Source organism: Oryctolagus cuniculus, chromosome 16, assembly GCF_051225735.1.
Source record: "Oryctolagus cuniculus isolate XC-2025 breed Fujian yellow rabbit chromosome 16, ASM5122573v1, whole genome shotgun sequence".
NCBI classification, from domain to species: Eukaryota; Metazoa; Chordata; class Mammalia; order Lagomorpha; family Leporidae; genus Oryctolagus; species Oryctolagus cuniculus.
In genome coordinates this window covers 51432777-51453126 of record NC_142882.1, presented here as the reverse complement: position 1 = coordinate 51453126, position 20350 = coordinate 51432777, and the positions used below count along the sequence as shown (strand labels likewise).

At 39.2% G+C, this 20350-nt stretch overlaps 1 protein-coding gene across 4 annotated transcripts in view; it reads left to right on the top strand.

The window, feature by feature from the left end:
* Positions 1-20350, top strand: part of HYCC1 (hyccin PI4KA lipid kinase complex subunit 1) — a 90602-nt gene that overhangs the window by 33421 nt on the left and 36831 nt on the right. For all 4 annotated transcript variants that reach the window (XM_017344375.4, XM_089315369.1, XM_002713711.6 and 1 more), the window contains exons 2-7: positions 5603-5681; positions 12418-12519; positions 17237-17416; positions 18259-18339; positions 18836-18951; positions 19311-19406. In XM_017344375.4, coding sequence (XP_017199864.1) covers positions 5631-5681; positions 12418-12519; positions 17237-17416; positions 18259-18339; positions 18836-18951; positions 19311-19406 — 626 coding nt within the window. In that variant the 5' untranslated portion in view covers positions 5603-5630. The remainder of the gene's footprint in view (positions 1-5602; positions 5682-12417; positions 12520-17236; positions 17417-18258; positions 18340-18835; positions 18952-19310; positions 19407-20350) is intronic.

Sequence of the window (20350 nt, the reverse complement as noted above, 5' to 3'; positions counted from 1 at the left end):
TTGAAGAGTCAGGAGCTTCTTCTGGGTCTCCCAAACGGGTGCTGGGGCCCAAGGACTTGGGCCATCTTCTACTGCTATCCCAGGCCATAGCAGAGAGCTGGATCGGAAGAGGAGCAGCCAAGACTAGAACCTGGTGCCCATATGCGATGCCGGTGCTTCAGGCCAGGGTTTTAACCCACTGCACCACAGTGGCGGCCCTCCACAGAGTTTTTGAGAGTGCTCTCTTACGTTGTTTATTCAAAGTTATATTTTGTTGAATAGAGTTCCATGTATAGTATACCATAATCTATGCATGCAACTCTTGATGAACATTTAATTTATTTCTAGTTTTTGACTATTTAAAAAAAACTGCTGCTCTAACGAAGATTCCTGAACGTATCCTTTACAGAAAATATGTTTGCATTTTTGTGGAGTATATTTTTATGTGGAATTGCTATGTGCATAGAGTATGCGTGCATTCAAGTTTAGAGGCTGACTGTTGCCAAAGAGCTTTCTGGAATATTATACCAATTTGTATTCACACTAGTTGTGTTGAATATTCTGATTACACCATATCTTTTTTTTTTTCAATATTTGATATTACCTCTCTTTCATTCTGGTCATACCTGTGTGTGTGTGTTTGTGTGTGTGTGTGTGGTGGTAGTGGTGGGGTTGTATTTCATTTTGAGTTTTGACATTTCCCTGATGACTAGCAAAGCTGAGCACCTTTCATCTTTTATAGTTTCTGCTTGGATAAATGATGGTCTTGTTTTTTCCAATTGGGCTGTCTGCTTTTTTCTTAATCATTTGTAAGATTTTTTTTTCTGGTTATCAGATGTTTGTCTCAAATATATGAATTGCAAATATCTTTTCCCACTTTATGACTTTTCCTTTTCATTCTCTTGGTAATGTCTTTTGATGAACACAAGTTCTCACTTTTAATGAAGGTCGTTTTATTCCCCCTCTCTGCCTGCCTTATGATGAGTGCTTTTGTGCCTCTTGTTTAAGAAATCTTTGCCTACCCCAAGGTTATGAAAGTACTCGCTCGTGTTTTCTTCTAAAAGCTTTATGGTTCGCCACTCCTAGTTAGGTCTGTGATTCAGCTGGAACTGGTTGTTGCATGCAGTGTGGGCTAAGGGGGGTCATGGCTCTTTCTTTCCCTTGTTCCAGGGTAGCCATCCAGTTGACCTAGTCCCAGGAATTATAGTTTCTTATTGAATTTCAATGTTGCTTACATCATAAATCAGTGACTATGTCTGTGGAGGTTTGTTTCTGACTAGATTATTCTGTTGCATTAGTTTGTCTTTTTTACCCTTCTGACCATACCACACTGACTTAATTACTAGAGGCTTAGGACATTTTGTAAAAAGTCTTGATATTGGGAAGTCCAAGTCTTCCAGCTTTGTTGTTTTTCTTCAAGATTGCTCTAGTTATTCTTGATCTTTTGCATATTCCTTTGGATTCTTTTGAATCTTTTTTTAAATTTTTTTTTTTTTTTTTTGACAGGCAGAGTTAGACAGTGAGAGAGACAGGGAGAAAGGTCTTCCTTTTTCCGTTGGTTCACCCCCCAAATGGCCACTATGGCCGGCGTGCTGCACCTGGTCTCCCATGCAGGTGCAGGGCCCAAGGACCTGGGCCATCCTCCACTGCACTCCTGGGCCACAGCAGAGAGCTGGACTGGAAGAGGAGCAACCGGGACAGAATCCGGTGCTCTGACCAGCACTAGAACCCGGGGTGCTGGCGCCCCAGGTGGAGAATTAGCCTAGTGAGCCATGGTGCTGGCCTTGAATATTTTAAAAGTAGCTTTAATTATAACTACAAAGTTACTTTCAATTTTATAAAAATGTTACTTCCCCAATTCCTTGTAATATGATGTAGGGTGGTTCTATTTTTGATAACTTTCTCTCCTAAATTTATTTAGAAGAATGTATACAAAAGAAAATTTATGTATATTTATATTCACTTCACAAATGCATAGAAGAGGATAAGACTAAGTTGTTAAGAGACAGAAAGAGGGGCCAGCACTGTGGTATAGTGGGTAAAGCTGCTGCCTGTGGTGCCAGCATCCAATATGGGCTCCGGTTCAAGTCCTGGCTGCTTCACTTCTGATCCAGCTCTCTGCTATGGCCTGGGAAAACAGTACAAGATGACCTAAGTCCTTGGGCCCCTGCGCCCATGTGGGAGACCTGAAGGAGGCTCCTGGCTCCTGGCTTCTGATTGGCACAGCTCTGAATGTTGTGACCAATTGGGGAGTGAACCAGTGGATGGAGGACCTCTCTCTCTGTCTCTGTCTCTTTGCCTCTCTTCTCTCTATGTAACTCTGACTTTCAAATAAATAAATAAATCTTTAAAATAAAACAGAAATAAAATAATGGTAGGAATATAAAATAAAGCAGTAGATAAGATTCATCTAGACTTGTTTTTTTTCTGGGCAAGGCCGAAGCTGTGGCCCCCATTTTTATTAGAGTCAAAGCAAAGTTATGAGATTCACAGTACCCATAGAATAAAAAATTAGCGTTACTCTGCAGGAGAGATTTTCTTGGTAGTGAAAACTGAGAATGCAAATTTTCTTCCTTATTGACTTTTGGGGGGATAATATGTGACCCAACAGTGTTTTGGATAGTATGTTGGATGTAATTCCAAAGTTTATCTGAATACATAGTTAAAACGAATCAGTAATAAGGTAGAGATATGTGGCTTTCTGATAGTTTGACTTGATCCACAGATAAATTGGAATATCATTTATTCTAAAAAATGAGATACATATAATTCAAATGATTCTTTGTGAATGAGTGAATATTGTAGGGTACTAAATAAACCATAGAAAAATATAATTAATAGATAAACCTATTTTGGTTGCAAAAAATTATAAGCCATGTATAGTCTTTTCATAATATATATTTTCCATGAACTTTTTGAAGACCCCTCATATGTGTGTACCTCATGTATATTTATGTATATACAAATGAATATATTATGTATATGTGTATGTATATATATACTCTTTTTTCTTAAATATATTTTAAATGGGGACTTATTAACAAAAACTTTAGGATTTTTTTAAAAGATTTTTTTATTTGAAAGGCATGGTTACTGAGAGAGTGAGAAAGTGAGAGAGAGAGATATCTTCCATCTGTTGGTTCACTCCCCAGTCTGAAGCCAGGGACCAGGAGCCTCTTCAAGATCTCCCACGTAGGTGCAGAGCCCGAAGCACTTCGGCCATCCTCTGCTGCTTTCCCAGGCGCATTAACAGGGAGCTGGGCTGGAAGTAGAGCAGCCAGGACTCAAATAGATGCCCATATGGGATGCCAGCATTCCAGGCAGCTTAACCCACTATGCTACAACATGGGCCCCAGGATGTATTCTTTAGCAAGCTGTGTTGTTCATCTGTGTATTTTGATAGACAGCTGAGCAAAGATTAGATGAGTTAGCAATATTCTTTAATAATATCACATAGTAATAATACTTTATCATCAGATACTGTTATATGTATTTTTGTTTGCATTTTAAGGTTTAATCCTCACATTAATCCCTTGGAAAGACTTACAGTGGTCATTCCTGTTTCACAGTTGAAAAAAACCAAGGCAAACACCTTGCCCAAGTTTATACTACAAGTATTTGAGTTAGGATTCAGTTTTTGGGGGCCGGCACTGTGGCCCAGCGGGTTAAAGCCCTGGTCTGAAGTGCTGGCATCCCATATGAGTGCTGGTTCTAGTCCTAGCTGCTCCTCTTCCAATCCAGCTCTCTGCTATGGCCTGGGGAAGCAGTAGAAGATGGCCCAAGTCCTTGGGCCCCTGCACCCACATGGGAGACCAGGAGGAAGCACCTGGCTCCTGGCTTTGGATCGGCGCAGCTCCGGCCGTTGCGGCCATCTGGAGAGTGAACCAGCGGATGGAAGACCTCTCTCTCTCTCTCTCTACCTCTCTCTGTAACTGTCTTTCAAATAAAAAAGAAGAAGAAAAAAGGATTCAGTTTTTGGCAAATCTGCCTCAGTTTTTGCTACATTATTTTGCTGTTGAAAATTAAGAAGCCTAGGCTGGCGCCGCGGCTCACTAGGCTAATCCTCCGCCTTGCGACGCCGGCACACGGGGTTCTAGTCCCGGTCAGGGCGCTGGATTCTGTCCCGGTTGCCCCTCTTCCAGGCCAGCTCTCTGCTGTGGCCAGGGAGTGCAGTGCAGGATGGCCCAAGTGCTTGGGCTCTGCACCCCATGGGAGACCAGGAGAAGCACCTGGCTCCTGCCATCGGATCAGCGCGGTGCGCTGGCCGCAGTGTGCCAGCTGCGGCGGCCATTGGAGGGTGAACCAACGGCAAAGGAAGACCTTTCTCTCTGTCTCTCTCTCTCTCACTGTCCACTCTGCCTGTCAAAAAAAAAAAAAAAATTAAGAAGCCTAATACATTTGTTCCTGAATTAGGAGGTTAGGAAGTTTAAACAGAGCTAAAATTTTCCCTTAGGCAAAGTCTTAGGAAAGAATTTCTAAGTCTATTCCTGAACAGATGGATGGGTGAGGAAAATATAGTACTTCGACAAAAATTTTGCCCATGTAAAACTGTTTTACATCTCCTTTAGCTTGCTTTGTTTCTTCTTTATGTTTAATTAAAACCCAATCTTCTGAGTAACTGTTCCTGAATATGGTCTGTGAGCATAATATGGAAGTTGTTAGAATCAAAATGGAGTTGCTTGTGTCAACCCTAATGAAAATAAATAAATAAAGGCGAGCAATTATGAAGAAAGAGTTCTCATGCCTAATTGCCACGTGGTGAGTATCCAGACTCTGCCAGAACCACAAGCTTGCCCGGAGGCCACTTGACCTTATACAAAAAGCACTCTGCAAAGGACGGACATCTGCCTAGCAGCTGTTCCTGTACCCTCAGGCCAGCATCACTCTGGTTCTTAATCACTGTGGCCAGAGATTGTGTTTCAAAATGCCTGATGCAATCCTTCTCAGTTTTTCCTTTGAAAATTTTGCCTTGCCTGCGCTTACTTGAATATGCCTATAGCTTACTACCGATGCATAGTTCCATTGCGATGCTCTGCTAGTCCCCATAAAGCCATAAATGTTAGTCACTGGAGAATCTCTCATTTTTTTAGGCTGACAGGTCATTATCTTGGATATTATCACTTTTACTTTTTTAGATGAATATTAATCTTTCAAGAATCCAGATGGCTAACCTAGATAGTTACTGTTGAAAAAAAGAAACAAAATATAATCAAATTAAGTTGCTTTCTATAAAGTCAATTTTGGATGTATATCTTCTTGTCTTTTCACAGTTTTGAAACATCTTATGCAGTTTTCTTAAGATGAGTGATATTTTTGAAATTGTTTAATTGCTACAATGGGAAGGTGTCCAGTATGTTTTGCAGCTGGCATTCCTGAAAGCTGACTGAAAATTGCAGAGCCCATTTCATCATGTTGTGATATTTATACTTTAGTCAGAATGCTTGTATTTTAATGCTGGTTTTATGCACATTGGTTTGAAATTAGTCTAGTAATTTGGAGCTACTTTAATTTCACAAATAAGGTGTTAAGTAACTTAATTGTGTTGGATTACCCCTTTTCATAGTAATTTGACTGTAAAAGAAATATATTCAAAATTGTATTGTTTTCCTATGTTAATTTTCAGGTTGAAGGTCTAGAGCAGATGTGGAAAGATGTTCACTTCAGAGAAAGGTGTTGTGGAGGAATGGCTGTCAGAGTTTAAGGTAATATTTATTGATCTAATATAGTTATTATATTCCAAAGAAATTTGTCTCATGTTTAAATTCCATTGGCTTTGAATTTTTTTGTATATAACAGAAAAGCTAAATAACTATGGAATAAGTATGATCTAATAAATCTTAATATGGAATTATTTACATGCAATAATATTTTCTAGAAAATGTATTCCATTTTTCTCATAAAGTGATTCAACGAATTTATTCTTTTGTTTGTTGTTTTTCCCTTTTGTGGCAATGCCACAACGAATGGTGAAGTCTCTGAATGCTGATGTCGCTCTCCAAGGGCCACTGATGATTCATTGTCGTCCTTCACTTGGGGTGGGGAGTAATGAAACTGGGCATACCAGCAATGAGGAGAAAATGGGAAGGCGTGAGCCCAACTTTGTCCTAGTAGATCTTTCTCCAGTTAGCTATAAGGAATGTGTAACCTTTGATTAGTTAATGAAGAAAATAAAACTTATGTTTTCATACCTCATGGACTCTTCTCTATAACAAAAACGGTGTTCCTTAAACCAACTAATTATCTTTTCTTGTCCTTACTGACACATAAGTTTGTTTATGCACTTTATTATGATGAACCATGAGAGTGAAGGGTTTAGACTGCAGTAGTGACTTTGATTTTTATCCAGCCCATCTTCAAGGGAAAACTCAGAGTTGAGTTTATTGGTTTGCTGCAGTAAAAGACTATACAACAGGTACCATGGGGGCCTCTCACCAGAAAGTGGGAAAAATAAAATTATTATACCATTTGGAGGAAGGGTAGAGTTTAGGTGAAATTTAAATAAAGCAGTATTTTGGGCTGTCGTAATGAGTTTAATGCCTTGTCTGGCCTTCACAGTTGTCTCAGAAACTGCGAAGTGACACAGATTTGGAAAGTTGTATTCAGAAGCCCCTTCACTGACGGGGAGATCAAGTTGGAAATCAGGGCTGTTTTCATGTGTCAAAGCCACTTAGATTTTCCAGGCAAGAGTGGGATGTCCCATTCTTCCTAATATATTCAAACAGCAAAGTTTTTGATAATCTATGATTTTAGACACCAAAGCTTGTCAGTGAGTCTCTCAAGTACAAAGGTTGTTGGGACACTTGAGTTGCTGTGTGTCCTTGGTAGAGCAATGTTTCCTGCTAACAGCCAGCCTTATCTCTCTGTTACCTAATCCTGTTGAATGGCTGGGCAGATTCATCTTTTATATAGTCATGTGTTGAGCATCCTTCCATGGATTCCCTAAGTAATGAAGTGGTATAGAGTGTTGCAAAGGTGTGCTGTCCATAGTGCTTCCTATGTATTTCAATAGTTTGGCTAGATCTTATATGTGCTCTCCACCCCCACTCCCACCCCCACCCCCACCCCAGTTTATATTACCTTGTGAATAAGGCATTTCAAATGTTTTTAAGCTTTTTTTTTTTTCTGCTTCAAAAATGTTTGATGTGGTTTGTTCTATATTATCATGATTTTAAGGGGTAGGTTGATGGCCATTTGTCAAATTTAACAGTTGAGTACTATTTCTTTTTGAATATCTGTTTGTTTAATGATGAAGTCAGAAGTACCTAGAGTTATCCATCCTTTAAGGTGGGAATAGTGGGAAGAGGGTATGTTAAAGGGTGGGTCATAGGGGAAGGACCAGCTAGTGGAAATCATGACTAACGCACTTCCTTTCCCGTCTGTCTGTTCATTCTATTCCCTTCCTGTCTTGAGTATGTAGACACTGAGAGGGAGCAGGATCAGCTTTGGTGTGCTTTCATGTCAGCAGAGCTGGGGATTGGGGTGAAGGGGTGCAGAGGTGGCATGTGAAGAGTCAGCCAGAGAGGTTCCACTGACCAGAGAAGTGAACCAAGCAGATGTGTCAACATATTGAGCGTAATGGGAGTGAGATTTCTCTTCCTCCATCTGATCACGAAATGACAAACTTGGGATGGGGAAAGGCAAGAAAGAACTCTAAAGTGTTGGACAGAGTAAGAAGAATCTATGAACTCCTGGGTTTTAAATGTGTGTGATAGTTGTGTGTCTGTTCACGCATAGGTGCAGTTAACTTCAAGATGTTTTTGGAAACATGGAATTAAGAGAGAAACTAATTTTTCCCTGACTGTTTTGAAATATGCTCTAATGCACGTGTGTGTTTCTTAGCCCTGTTCACTGAGAGGACTTAGAAGCAATGAGTGACAGGCATACGAAGCACACAGATCTTTTTTCCTAACTATCTTCCACTAAAAGAATCCAGAGTACAGATAAATAGCCAATCTAACATGGTACCTGGATCACAATATTTTACCAAGTTTTTATTTATAAATTTAATACAAGGCTAGGGAAACTTTTCCACTGGGAGAAGGGAGTGAACGCACAGATCTCGTGAAATAAAAAGTGATTTAATTTAGTTTCTGACTACCCGTCTCCCCCACAATTAGACTTACCAGTTTTCACTCAATTTGATATTGATTTTAAGATTTTTATTTGTTTTCATTTATTTGGAAGGAGGAATTCCTGGAAATTGTCTTGAGTATGATTCTGAATTGTGTTACTGTATATTGAATTCAGCTCTTTGATAAGAAAAGTAAGGTTATCAGGCAAAATCAGCAGCACACCAGGGGGAATGCTAGAGGACTTCAGAAGTTCATGGTGGGGCTGGCGCTGTGGCGCAGTAGGTTAATCCTCCGCCTGCAGCACTGTCATCCCATGTGGGCACCGGTTCTAGTCCCAGCTGCTCCTCTCAATCCAATTCTCTGCTATGGCCTGGAAAAGTAGTAGAGGATGGCCCAAGTCCTTGGGGCCCTGTGCCCACCTGGGAGATCCAGAAGAAGCTCCTGGCTTCCCAGCTCTGGCTGATGTGGTCATTTGGGGACTGAATTAGTGGATGAAAGACCTTTCTAAAACTCTGTTTCTCCCTCTCACTGTCTGTAACTCTGTCAAGTAAATAAATAAAATAATCTTTTTTTAAAAAAGTTCATGTTAAATGTGTATTAGGAGAAATATGCCTGGATTTAAATTTTTGTGCTTTGGCAGAAATCTGCTAAGTACTTTTTTTTTTTTTTTAAAGATTTATTTATTTGAAAGGTAGAGTGTTATGGAGAGAGAGAGACCACAGCAGCCGAATCTGGGTCTGGCTGAGGCCAGGAGCCAGGACCTCCATCCTAGTCTGCTGTCAGTGTGGTAGAGAACCAGACACTTGGGTCATCTTGCACTGCCTACCCAGGCGCATTAGCAGGCAGCTATATGGGAAATGGAATAGCCAGGACTTGAACTGGCACTCTGATAGGGAAATGCTGGCATCGGTATCATAATAGCGGCTTAACCTGGCGTGCCACAATGGTGGCCCTGGTAAGTACTTTTAAAATTAAGATAATTTGAAATTTGAGTAACCTGCCTTTTGAAGTGATTTGTGATGTTAAATGACATTTGTTAAAATAATAACCATAGTCCTAATCAGGCCAAGGTCACCGTGCTTGGTCAAGTGGGCTGAGTCAGAAATCCTTTGATCAAATCCCAGTTTTCCTGCTGGTTGTTGTGTTATGTTGGGCAAATCACAGAAGCTCTGCAGGTCTCAGTGTCTTCATCAGAAAACCAAAGCAGGTGGTCAGTGAAGATGGTGTTAGCTGTACACTGTTCATGGTCACAGTCTGAACTCCCAGCCTCATAACCTCATTCAGCAGCCTCTCAAAGCACAGAGACAGTTTGCTTTGTGAGCATCTTTTATTTAAAATTTTAAATATTAAAGAAATTTTTTTCCCTTTGTAAAAACTTGGGTGTGTGCTTTAGCTTTGGACTCATATTTGTCTTGTCTTTATATACCGACAAAATGATTAGACTAGGATTTCATTTCAAGATTTCATGAAAAGTTCAATCTTTATCTTTTCTAAGATTTATTTGTAAAACATTTCTTTCAGGTTATATTGTGTTTTTATGATTGCTATGTGTAGATTTATCTAATAGATTTCTAGACTCCTAACTTTTTCAATTTTCTGATAGCCACTGAATCTTAATAAGTGATTCAAATCCAGTCTTATGTGTGATGTTGTTGAAAAGGTTGTTTTATTTATTGGTTCTTCTCCCATCTGTCCGTCTTCATTAATTCTTTTGCACCCAACCCATATTATCTCCTTACATTAAAAAAAAAAAAAAGCCATCTGGCAGACGATACTTTAGTATGAAGCATCTGTCTTCAAATTTTTCCCAGAAAAATTTCCCAGCATAATGTCTCATTGATGCCTTTCATCCTCACCTCTGCCGTCTGAAGTATGAGAAGCCTTAAATGGTATTAAGAAGGCCAGTACTTTTGAATTAGTATAGTGCAGGGAGATATAAATGTTGGCTCTAACAGTTTTTAAATTCATTTGGACCTCTCAGATCTTAAGCTTTTCAAGCACCATTCATACACACAGCAGCTGTATCTTCTCCCCTTTTGCGTGCAAAAGTAACTTTTCCCACATTCACAAAGTGAAATAATGACAGAATTTTGAATAAAATATAAGAATTACTGCATTAATTTTTAGGCTATCCCTCTTCTCATTTAGTAGTAGTAGCACTGATTTTCCAGAGCTTATCTCTTCAGAAAAGAGGTGTCTTTCTGCCTTTGGCTGTTTCATAAAAATAGTTTACCTCACGAGCGTTAACTGAGTTATAAACTAAAAAATTTAGTCATTGTTTTAATTTTAGCCTAGGTAGTATATTACAATATTATCTCTCTATCCACTAATTCTAAGATATTTATATTTTAATTCACTTATTCTTAAATTTTATAGACATTTATATTAGATACATATATAGTGTGCTATATATGTATATATTTTAATTATATAATTTTTAATTTGTGCTTTAATTATATAAAACTAGGAATATAAAATATGTAGGTTCATTTCTTTTCAGAGGGTTAGAAATCTGTTATTTATTTGACTGTTAATCCCTTTTTATATAAATTCCCCTAGTGTTAAGTTACTCTTGATCAAATGACGGAAATGAAATGTTGCCTGGAGATCTTTTGTTCTGTGCTTTTGAAATATTGAAGCATGCCCTAATCTCCTCTCTTGTTTATGTAAGCAGTGCAGTGAGCTTGTTTTTCCTCTGGAGGATGGTGGAAGGTTCTCAGATAATTCACATTTACTTACTATTCTAGCAAACAAAACTCATGTATTAGATTTAAGAAATCTATTCCCTTTTATATCCTAAGGTGAAATATGACCTATTTTTAAAGAATCTGCTGAGGAATTGCAGTGGCAGTTTTCATTTCTTCTTCTATCTATGATAAGTTCCCTCAGCAAAGGTTTGCGCGGGAGCCTGTGCCGAGTGGTGTGGATGCAGAAGTGGTAAGACAGCTCCTACCCTCCAGGAGCTCACTGTAAAGTGAAATCGCGTCACATCATATCCTTATTATGAAAAGCTACACTGTTGAATTTTTTTCAAAGATTTATTTATTTATTTGACAGAGTTACAGACTGAGAGAGAGAGAGACAGAGAGAGAGGTCTTCCTTCCATTGGTTCACTACCCACATGGCCTCAATGGTCAGAGCTGCTCTGATCAGAAGCCAGGAGCCAGGTGCTTCCTCTCGGTCCCCCACATGGGTGCAGGGGCCCAAGCACTTGGGCCATCCTCTACTGCCTCCCCTCCCCCCCAGGCCATAGCAGAGAGCTGGACTGGAAGAGGAGCAACCGGGACTAGGACCAGTGTTCATATGGGATGTCGGTGCCGCAGGCGGAGGATTAACCTAGTGCACCATGGCGCCAGCCCCACACTGTTGAATTTTACATGTCTATTTATGTACACATATATCTGTAGGACCAAAACCCGTGTAAATCATGAACTACTAGGATGCAGAATGTGTGAAAAGTAGCACGTGTTTTGGAGTGACGCTTAGGACTACCTTGAGGCGTGGTGTCTACTACAGGATTAGCACTGACTGGAGGAAATGAGGACTTAGTTGGGAGAGAAAGAATAATGACTCCAGAGGCCAATTTTATCGTCGTTATCATGACATCGGTGTCTTCTGCATACTTCCCCACTTTTTTTTTAATGCTTAATCCGTTCACATTCTTCTCTGGTCGCATGTCCTGTTGTGTGGGTGGTGCTGGCAAGCTATGATTAGTTGCTCCTATTTTAAGTTGCACTGGGGAAACTAGTTTATGGTTGGTAGTGAGAACATCTGAGAAGTCTGTTTTCCCACCAGTTCCTAGAGTAGAACAGCGTTACAGAGCTTACTACTCACAACATACTGCTCAGGAGACATTTGGATCGAACGGTCTGCTATGACATTCAGCTCTGAAACATTATCAGAGCCGTATATAACATGTTTCGGAAGAATCAGGATCAGTATAGATAACGTGACTCATAATTTATATACCACCACAAAAAATATCACTAGCTTCACACGGGGTTTGCATTCTCAATTTTAACCTCAAAGTGGTCAAAGATGAAGTATTGATGTTAATTTATGTCCCTGATGATGGGCAGAGGCTAGAATATATTTTTGCTTTATTTTTTTTTGTTGGGATATAATTCATAGAAGATTCACCATTTTAATATGAAATACAGTATTTTTATTTATTTAGCAGATTTGCAATGTAGTGCAGCCAGCATTCCTATCACCCCCCAAACACTCTACCTGTCAGTCACTCTCAATCCACCCCCTTCCTCCTCCAGTGTCTGCCAACAACTGATCTCCTTTCTATTCTGTGGATTTTCCTATCTTGGAAATTTCATAAAAATATAACTTGTTTTTTTTTTTTTAATTTGTTTAGACACTACCAGAAGCATCTTTACCAAATTATGCCACAAATTTGAAAGACAAGAGTTCTTTAGTTTCATCTCTCTATAAAGTTATCCAGGAACCACAAAGTGAGGTAAGTATTCTTACAGTTTATGATGCTGTTTTTTTTTTTTTAAAGATTTATTTTATTTATTTGAAAGACAGTTACAGAGAGAGAGAGAGACAGAGAGAGGTCTTCCACCTGCTGGTTCACTCTGCAGATGGCCGCAATGGCTGGAGCTGTGCCGATCAGGAGCCAGGAGCTTCTTCCAGGTCTCCCATGCGGGTGCAGGGGCCCAAGCACTTGGGCCATCTTCTACTGCTACTCCAGGCCACAGCAGAGAGCTGGATTGGAAGAGGAGCAGCCTGGACTAGAACCGGTACCCAGATGGGATGCTGATGCTTCAGGCCAGTACTTTAACCCACTGTGCCACAGCACTGGCCCCTATGATGCTGTTATATTCAATTGATTATTTTTATTTTTATTATGAAGTGTAACGCATATAAAAGGGTAAGAAAATATATATGTTTAAAGAGCAATATGAAATGAAATCCAGTATGTACCATTTGTCAAGCAAAAATAGATAAATTTTTTAACATATTCCAAAAGCTATCTTTGAGCATTCTATGTATGTGTTTGTGCATGTGTGTGTGTGTGTGTGTGAGAGAGAGAGAGAGAGAGATCGGTTATTGCAAGGTTTATGACCTCATGTGTAATACTTTGTCAGGGATAAAGCTATGAGGATATAAAGATGTGGAGTAGGGAAGGTACGTGTTGGACCAAGGAGGTGAACCAAGATCTGAATGAATTAAAGTAAGCAAGAGAGACAAAAATCAGAGGCAAGAACTTTCCTGGAGGGGGAAAAATAGGTTGGAAGACCCTGAGATAGGTGTATGTACTGTGTCAAGAAACAGATATAGAGACAGTGTGTATGGGTATGGTGTTGTTTGCTTGAGTGGTGCTTTTAACTGAGTGCAATTTTAGATAGGCATACAATTGGAGGCTAAGAATGCTGAAGTCTGTCATGACATTAGCTCTTTTTTGAGAGTCATGGGATGCCTCTTTGGGGTTCTAGGAGTAGAGATCCTGGAATGAGAGAGGCCGCTACCAGCGGCTGCTGGCGCCTGAGCAGCAGAGTCCTTCCAACTGCTCTGTCTTCCCTACCTGTGTTCCTCAGTGGTTGTTCATACAAACATTTTGCAAGGTTTTCCTAGTAAATTTACGCAAGCTTGATTCTCCCAGTTTAGTTATTTTCCTCTGATTTATTTTTATTTATGTAAAAGGGAGAGAGAGAGAGAGAGAGAGAGAGAGAGAATGAGTCTTTCATCTGCTAGTGTATTCCCCAAATGCCAGCAACAGTTGGGGATGGGCCAGGCTGAAACCAGGAGCCTGGAACTCTATTTGGGTCTCCTACCTGGGTGGTAGTGGCCCAAGTACTTGAGTCATTGTCTGCTGCCTTCCCAGGTACATTAGCAGAGACCTGGATTGAAAGTGGAGCAGCCAAGACTCAAGCTTGTACTCCAATATGGGATGCAGGTGTTTCAGTCAGGGACTTAACCTACTGGCCACAGTGCCAGCTCTCCTACTTAGTTATTAAAGAGCATGTTTTGTGAACCGTTTCTACCACTAGAAATGTGTCTTGGATACAGACTTCTTAACTTATGAACGAATTGTTGTAAATGTCCCTTTGTAGCTTACTGTTTTAGAGCTCTGGATGTGTTTTAGAATGGAGACAAGATACATGATTAGGTTCTCATCAGACTCATAAAAAGCCTATTTAACACATAAAAAATAAACTTGAGGTACAGTTCTTTTTAATAGTACTGGATAACCTAACCACCATACATGACAATGTTTCCTTGAGAAAGAACACTCAGAATTTCAACCCAGACTCCAGGGAGCACAGCCTGTTCTAATGCTCCATGAACATTGCTTCAAATATATTCAAGTTAGGTTGTCAGACACTGCCTGTGTTTCCCAACCTGTATGTTACTATTTTCTTTTCCAAAACTCCAGAATGTTTATAAAGTAGTTAAAAGGCCTGAGTCTAGTTCTGACCTTTGTGATATTGGCCTCTTTGTCTCTATTTTCTCACTTGGAAAGTGTGGGTAATGATATTCCACCCTACAGTGTTTTGGAATTGATGAGGTTCATATATGGAAAAGTAGTACTTTGCAAACTGTAAAACACTGCACAGATACTGGTGTTGGTGTGGGTTTCAAACAGTTTCATCTAATCTTTCTGTGACATGTAATTTCTGCCTCCCCTTTGAGTCTGTCTTCATTTGGTCCTGCTTTCATAAAGCAACGACCCTTTAAATGTTGGACTTCAAGCTGGTTATAAGGCCTTTGAGTGTGTTTTGATTAAGTTTGATTCTGTGTTCTTGCAGACTGTCTTGAATACATTTTCTAATAAGGTTTTATAACTTGCAAATATTTGCTAGATGCGTCAAGTCTTACCAGTTGATCTAGTCAAAGCTTTCCCAGGGATTTGGAGATGAAGTGTATCATCCTACAAGTTTTCTTTTTATTTTTTAAGATTTATTTATTTATTTGAAAGTCAGAGTTACAGGAGGTGAGGAGGGAGACAGAGAGAAATCTTCCATCTGCTGGTTCACTCCCCAAATGGCTGCAATGACCAGAACTGAGCTGGTTTGAGGCCAGGAGCCAGGAGCTTTTTCTGGGTCTGCCTCATGGGTGCAGGGGCCCAAACATTCAGGCCGTCTTTTGCTGCTTTACCAGGTGCGTTAGCAAGGGGCTGGATTGGAAGTGGAGCAGCTGGGACTCAGACTGGTGCCCAAATGGGATGCAGGTGCCACAGGCAAGATTGTTGAGGCTGGTACACAAGGAAATTTAGAAACTGTATCCTGGAAGCTAACCAGTCTTTCCTTCTTCTTATCATTTCTAATGTCTTTCTTCCAAATTCCTACTCTAAGATCTTTTTTTGTTTGTAAATGGGGTTACTTCACCTCCTGCCCTCCAGTTTCCTGCTGCCTTCCCATAGCCACAGTGGACACCTGTCGCCCTCTAAAGACCATTTAGAGAGTGGGAAAACATTCCTTATGAGGAGTAACTGTCAGAAGTTAGGTAGTTTGTCTGATAGGAAAGTTTAACTTGATTTAGTCAATGTTTACTGAAATGTGACTTTTGTTAAATCTTATTTAAATAATGTTGACTTTAATTTTCAGTTTACATATTTAAATTATTTGAAACCAAAACACCCACTTTAAATTAGTTTCTGTTCATTTCAATTATTGGCAGTAGAAAATCTGTTTAGTAAAATGAGTTAAATCCATTATGTAAACTAGTGAAGTATATAGTTCATTGAAAATATAATAGCTGGATTGTTTCCTTGAAAAATCAGTACCCTGTGAATCTTGTGACATATTGACTTGTGTGTGATTGTTCTGTATACTGTAAAATAATATTATCTATGAGTGTCTTTTATCTTGCCTTTCTGAATTGAAAAAAGACAGTCTATTGTGAAGATACAGCCGCTCTAGTAACTGGGTAGTGGTGGGGGTATGGTGGGAAAGGAGACGGTTACAGATGGCTCCAAATTATGGTGTGTTTTTTTTTTTTTTTTTTTTTTTTTGACAGGCAGAGTGGACAGTGAGAGAGAGAGAGAGACAGGGAGAAAAGTCTTCCTTTTGCCGTTGGTTCACCTTCCAATGGCTGCCCCGGCTGGCACAATGCAGCCGGCGCACCGCGCTGATCCAAAGCCAGGAGCCAGGTGCTTCTCCTGGTCTCTCATGCGGGTGCAGGGCCCAAGCACCTGGGCCATCCTCCACTGCACTCCCGGGCCATAGCAGAGGGCTGGCCTGGAAGAGGGGCAACCGGGACAGAATCCGGCGCCCCGACCAGGACTAGAACCCGGTGTGCCAGTGCTGCAGGTGGAGGATTAGCCTGGTGAGCCGCGGCGCCGGCCTCCAAATTAGGTTTAAAACAAAATTGGGGCTGGTGCTATGGCTTAGTGGGTAAGGCCACCACCTGCAGTGCCAGCATCCCATGTGGGTCCTGGTTCGAGACCCGGCTGCTCCACTTCCAATCCAGCTCTCTGCTATGGCCTGGGAAGGTGGTAGAAGATGGCCCAAGTCCTTGGGCCCCTGCACCTGTGGGGGAGACTGGGAAGAAGCTCCTGGCTCCTGACTTCTGATGGGCAGAGCTCCAGCCATTGTGGCCAACTGGGGAGTGAACCATCGGATGGAAGACCTCTCTCTCTTTCTCTCTCTCTCTCTGCCTCTCCTCTCTCTGTGTAAATAAATTTACTTTTAAGTAAATAAATAAATCTTTTAAAAAATTATAGGGACATTTAGATTATCTGGGGGACAATTAACCATGGTTACAATCAGAATCTCAACCCAGGGGCTCTGTAATTATTCAGCTATCGTACATGCTAGTCACTGCTGTTAGAGACAGCTCGGAAGGGAGATGTGGCAGTGACTTCCTAGTTTCCTTGACCCCATGGCAAGCCATTTCTATATTGTCATGTATTTAACCAGCAGTGATGGATATTAAGGAAGAAACTTCCGACAACTTAGCTATTTTCAGAAGTTAAAAAGACATGGTTTTCATACCTATACTATCTAACAGTTCAAGATGGTCTTGAAGTTTACACTCTGCCTTCATACTTGTGTTGCACTGTGTGCCCATCCCCCAAGGTTCCAAAAGTTTACTAAATAGCTTAGTCATGAATAGCTTTGCTTCAAAAAATATTAAAATATTTATATATTTCATTAGTCACCAATCCAGAAAAACCTTTTACATTTCATATAACAATGTCATTCAAATGCGTTTCATTTTCCTTCCAGTTGCTAGAACCTGTCTGTCACCAGCTCTTTGAGTTCTATCGCAGTGGGGAGGAACAGTTGCTTCGGTTCACCCTGCAGTTTCTCCCAGAACTGATTTGGTGCTACCTCGCAGTTTCAGCCAGCAGAAACGTGCACAGCAGCGGATGCATCGAAGCTCTTCTCTTAGGGGTTTACAATTTGGTTTGTATTTAATGTAGTTAACACAGTGTTTTTTAGCAAAATCCAATCCATAACCTTTGCAACTTTTTTTTTTTTGGTAAAGCTTATGTTTGTTTTTCATATATCAAATGACTCATAGTTCATTCTCTCTCAAAAAAAGAAAAAGATTGTATGTGGTTAGAGACTCTACAGGCATACATGTAATTATGTAAAAAAACCCTTATGGATTGATTGAAGACTAGAAATCAAATGATTTCAATTCTTTTAAGGAGGTACCCAAAAAATATGATTGTTGTGTTTTAAATTTTGAACTTAAAATGTACTGCTCTTAAATGATGTTTCTGACCTTCACAAAAAGTTTAGAAAAAACCTCATCTAATATTCAGCATAGTCCCGTAAAATGTGGATCACCTCCAGGGTTTGCACCATTGATTTAGGATTTTCATTACTTAGAATTTTCAATACTAATAGAGTTTATATATCAATTAGTATGATGTTCTAGATACTTATGGTTTATAGTTTTAAAAATGGAAAAGAAATTTAAGACCCATTCTTATTTATATCCTTAATTGATTTAGAAAATGTAACTGGCTTTATTAGAAAGATCAGTGTTTATTAAGACATTGTATCTGTGTCTGAGCCATTCTCAAAGCTATTTGTTACTTATATTTTAAAACTAAGAGGATATGCATTTTAACTATTGCTATTTATGAATAATTGATAATAGAGTCTCATGGTTTAAGATTATAATTGACTTTAAGATTCCTTTCTACTCAGGTCTTTTTTTTTAAATTTAGACTAACAAAATGAATTTATGTGTAAAAAAGGTAAATATGTCAAGATATTTTCTTTCACTTTTGTAGGAAATAGTTGACAAACAGGGACATAGCAAAGTATTGAGTTTTACGATTCCATCTTTATCCAAACCATCTGTGTATCATGAAGTAAGTGACATTTTATCAAAGTAAGTTTACTAGTCCTAAGGTTTGATATTGCCTTAAATTAGGGGTTAGTTATCGAGGCGAACAAAATTGATGAATTTATTAGTACCTTAAAAAGTATAAATTACCAAAGTATTTACTGTTTCCAAAATAAAATGAATAATCAAAATCATTAAACTCTGAATTAAAATTTGATAGTAAAAGATCCGTTGAAAGTAGTCTGTTTTCTCAGCTCCTGAGAGATGTCTAATCTGATTGTTTTTGTATATAGCAATTGTGTATTTCCACAGCAGAATTTTTTGAAATCATTTCTTATTTATCCTTTGTGGTTTGGTTTTAAATTATTTATTTCTTTTTTAGCAGAAAATTTGGTAGTTAGTCTGAATATTTTTAGTGTATATCATGTTCATGGTAGTCATTCTTAGTGGTGTATGTACTGAAAATACCATATTTTCAATGGAATAGCTTTTCCCCCTTTGTTCAAATGTCTTTTCTGCAGCCTTCCAGCATTGGGTCCATGGCCCTGACTGAAAGTGCACTCTCCCAGCACGGTTTGTCCAAAGTTGTGTACAGTGGACCTCATCCTCAAAGGGAGATGCTGACAGCACAGAATAGGTATACCATTGGGACTGACTTTAAAAAGTGATTTCAGTAGATTTATAGTATTGTTTAATCAGTTATATATGGCAACTTATCTGAATAGTGAGTCATCTTATGCAAGAGAAATACACATCTAGATTTGTCACTGTGCTTTGCTTCGTGTGTCATCTGGAACATTCAATTTTAAAGATAAGTTTGCATGGCTGTTCCTTGGAAAGTCTTTTTCCTTTTTAGCTTCTTACCATTATTGGGATCCTTATGTTATGCAGGTCTGTTCTATAACATAAGTCTCCCCTGTGGTCACACTCCTGCCTATTATGGTTGACTTCTTAGCATTCTAAAGATCTCTTCTTATTCTTTTGGTTTGTCTTTAGGTTTGAAGTGTTGACATTCCTTTTGTTGTGTTATAATGCTGCCTTAACCTATATGCCCGGTGTTTCTCTTCAATCACTGTGTCAAATTTGCTCAAGGTAAATTAAAATTCAAATGTTTTTAATGTTGTAATATATGAATCTAGGATTGCTGGTTTGTTGCATTACCTAAATGGCTTTTGTTTTATGCAATCATGTTTTTAAAACATTAAGTTAATATAAATCTCAGCCTACCCAACTCCTAGGAAGCTTCCCATGAATGACAATCACAAAAGACATGATGAAGAATATAGAGCGTAACAACACTTAAATACAATATTTAACCAGGAAAGTATTATACTGTGTATCTAAAGTGGTGGAACTATTATGACCTTTCAAGTTTGGGCATGTGTTTGGTTTCTTTTTGTTTACTTTTACTTATTTATTTTTTCTGTGCCGAGGAATAAGTAAGAGATACAGAATTTAAAGCTTTTCTTGTTAAAAAAAAAATGGAGGCAAGGAGGTGGTTAAATAAATTATAATATCCTTTAATGTATTGTGGAAACATTAAAAAATCCTAATTTAAAGGAGCATTAAGTGATAGTTATATATTGTATGATTCCTGTGCTTGCTGAATATGACTGGAATATTAATGATGATTATATCCAGTAGATGGAATTATGATTTATTTTAATTTTTTCCTTTGTGATTTTCTATGGTTCTTTACAGTTTCACTGGGAAACATATTACTTTTTTTCTAAACAAATAAAACAAAAAAGACAGAAATTATTCCTTTGATAATTCAGGTGAATAAGGGAAATTGTATGATTAAGGAATTTATAGAATAATTTGTATTGAGGGGCCAACGCCGTGGCTCACTTGGTTAATCCTCTGCCTGCAGCACCAGCATCCCATATAGGGTGCCAAGTTCTAGTCCCGGTTGCTCCTCTTCCAGGCCAGCTCTCTGCTGTGGCCCGAGAAGGCAATGGATGATGGCCCAAGTGCTTGGGCCCCTGCACTCGCATGGGAGACCAGGAAGAAGCACCTGGCTCCTGGCTTCGGAT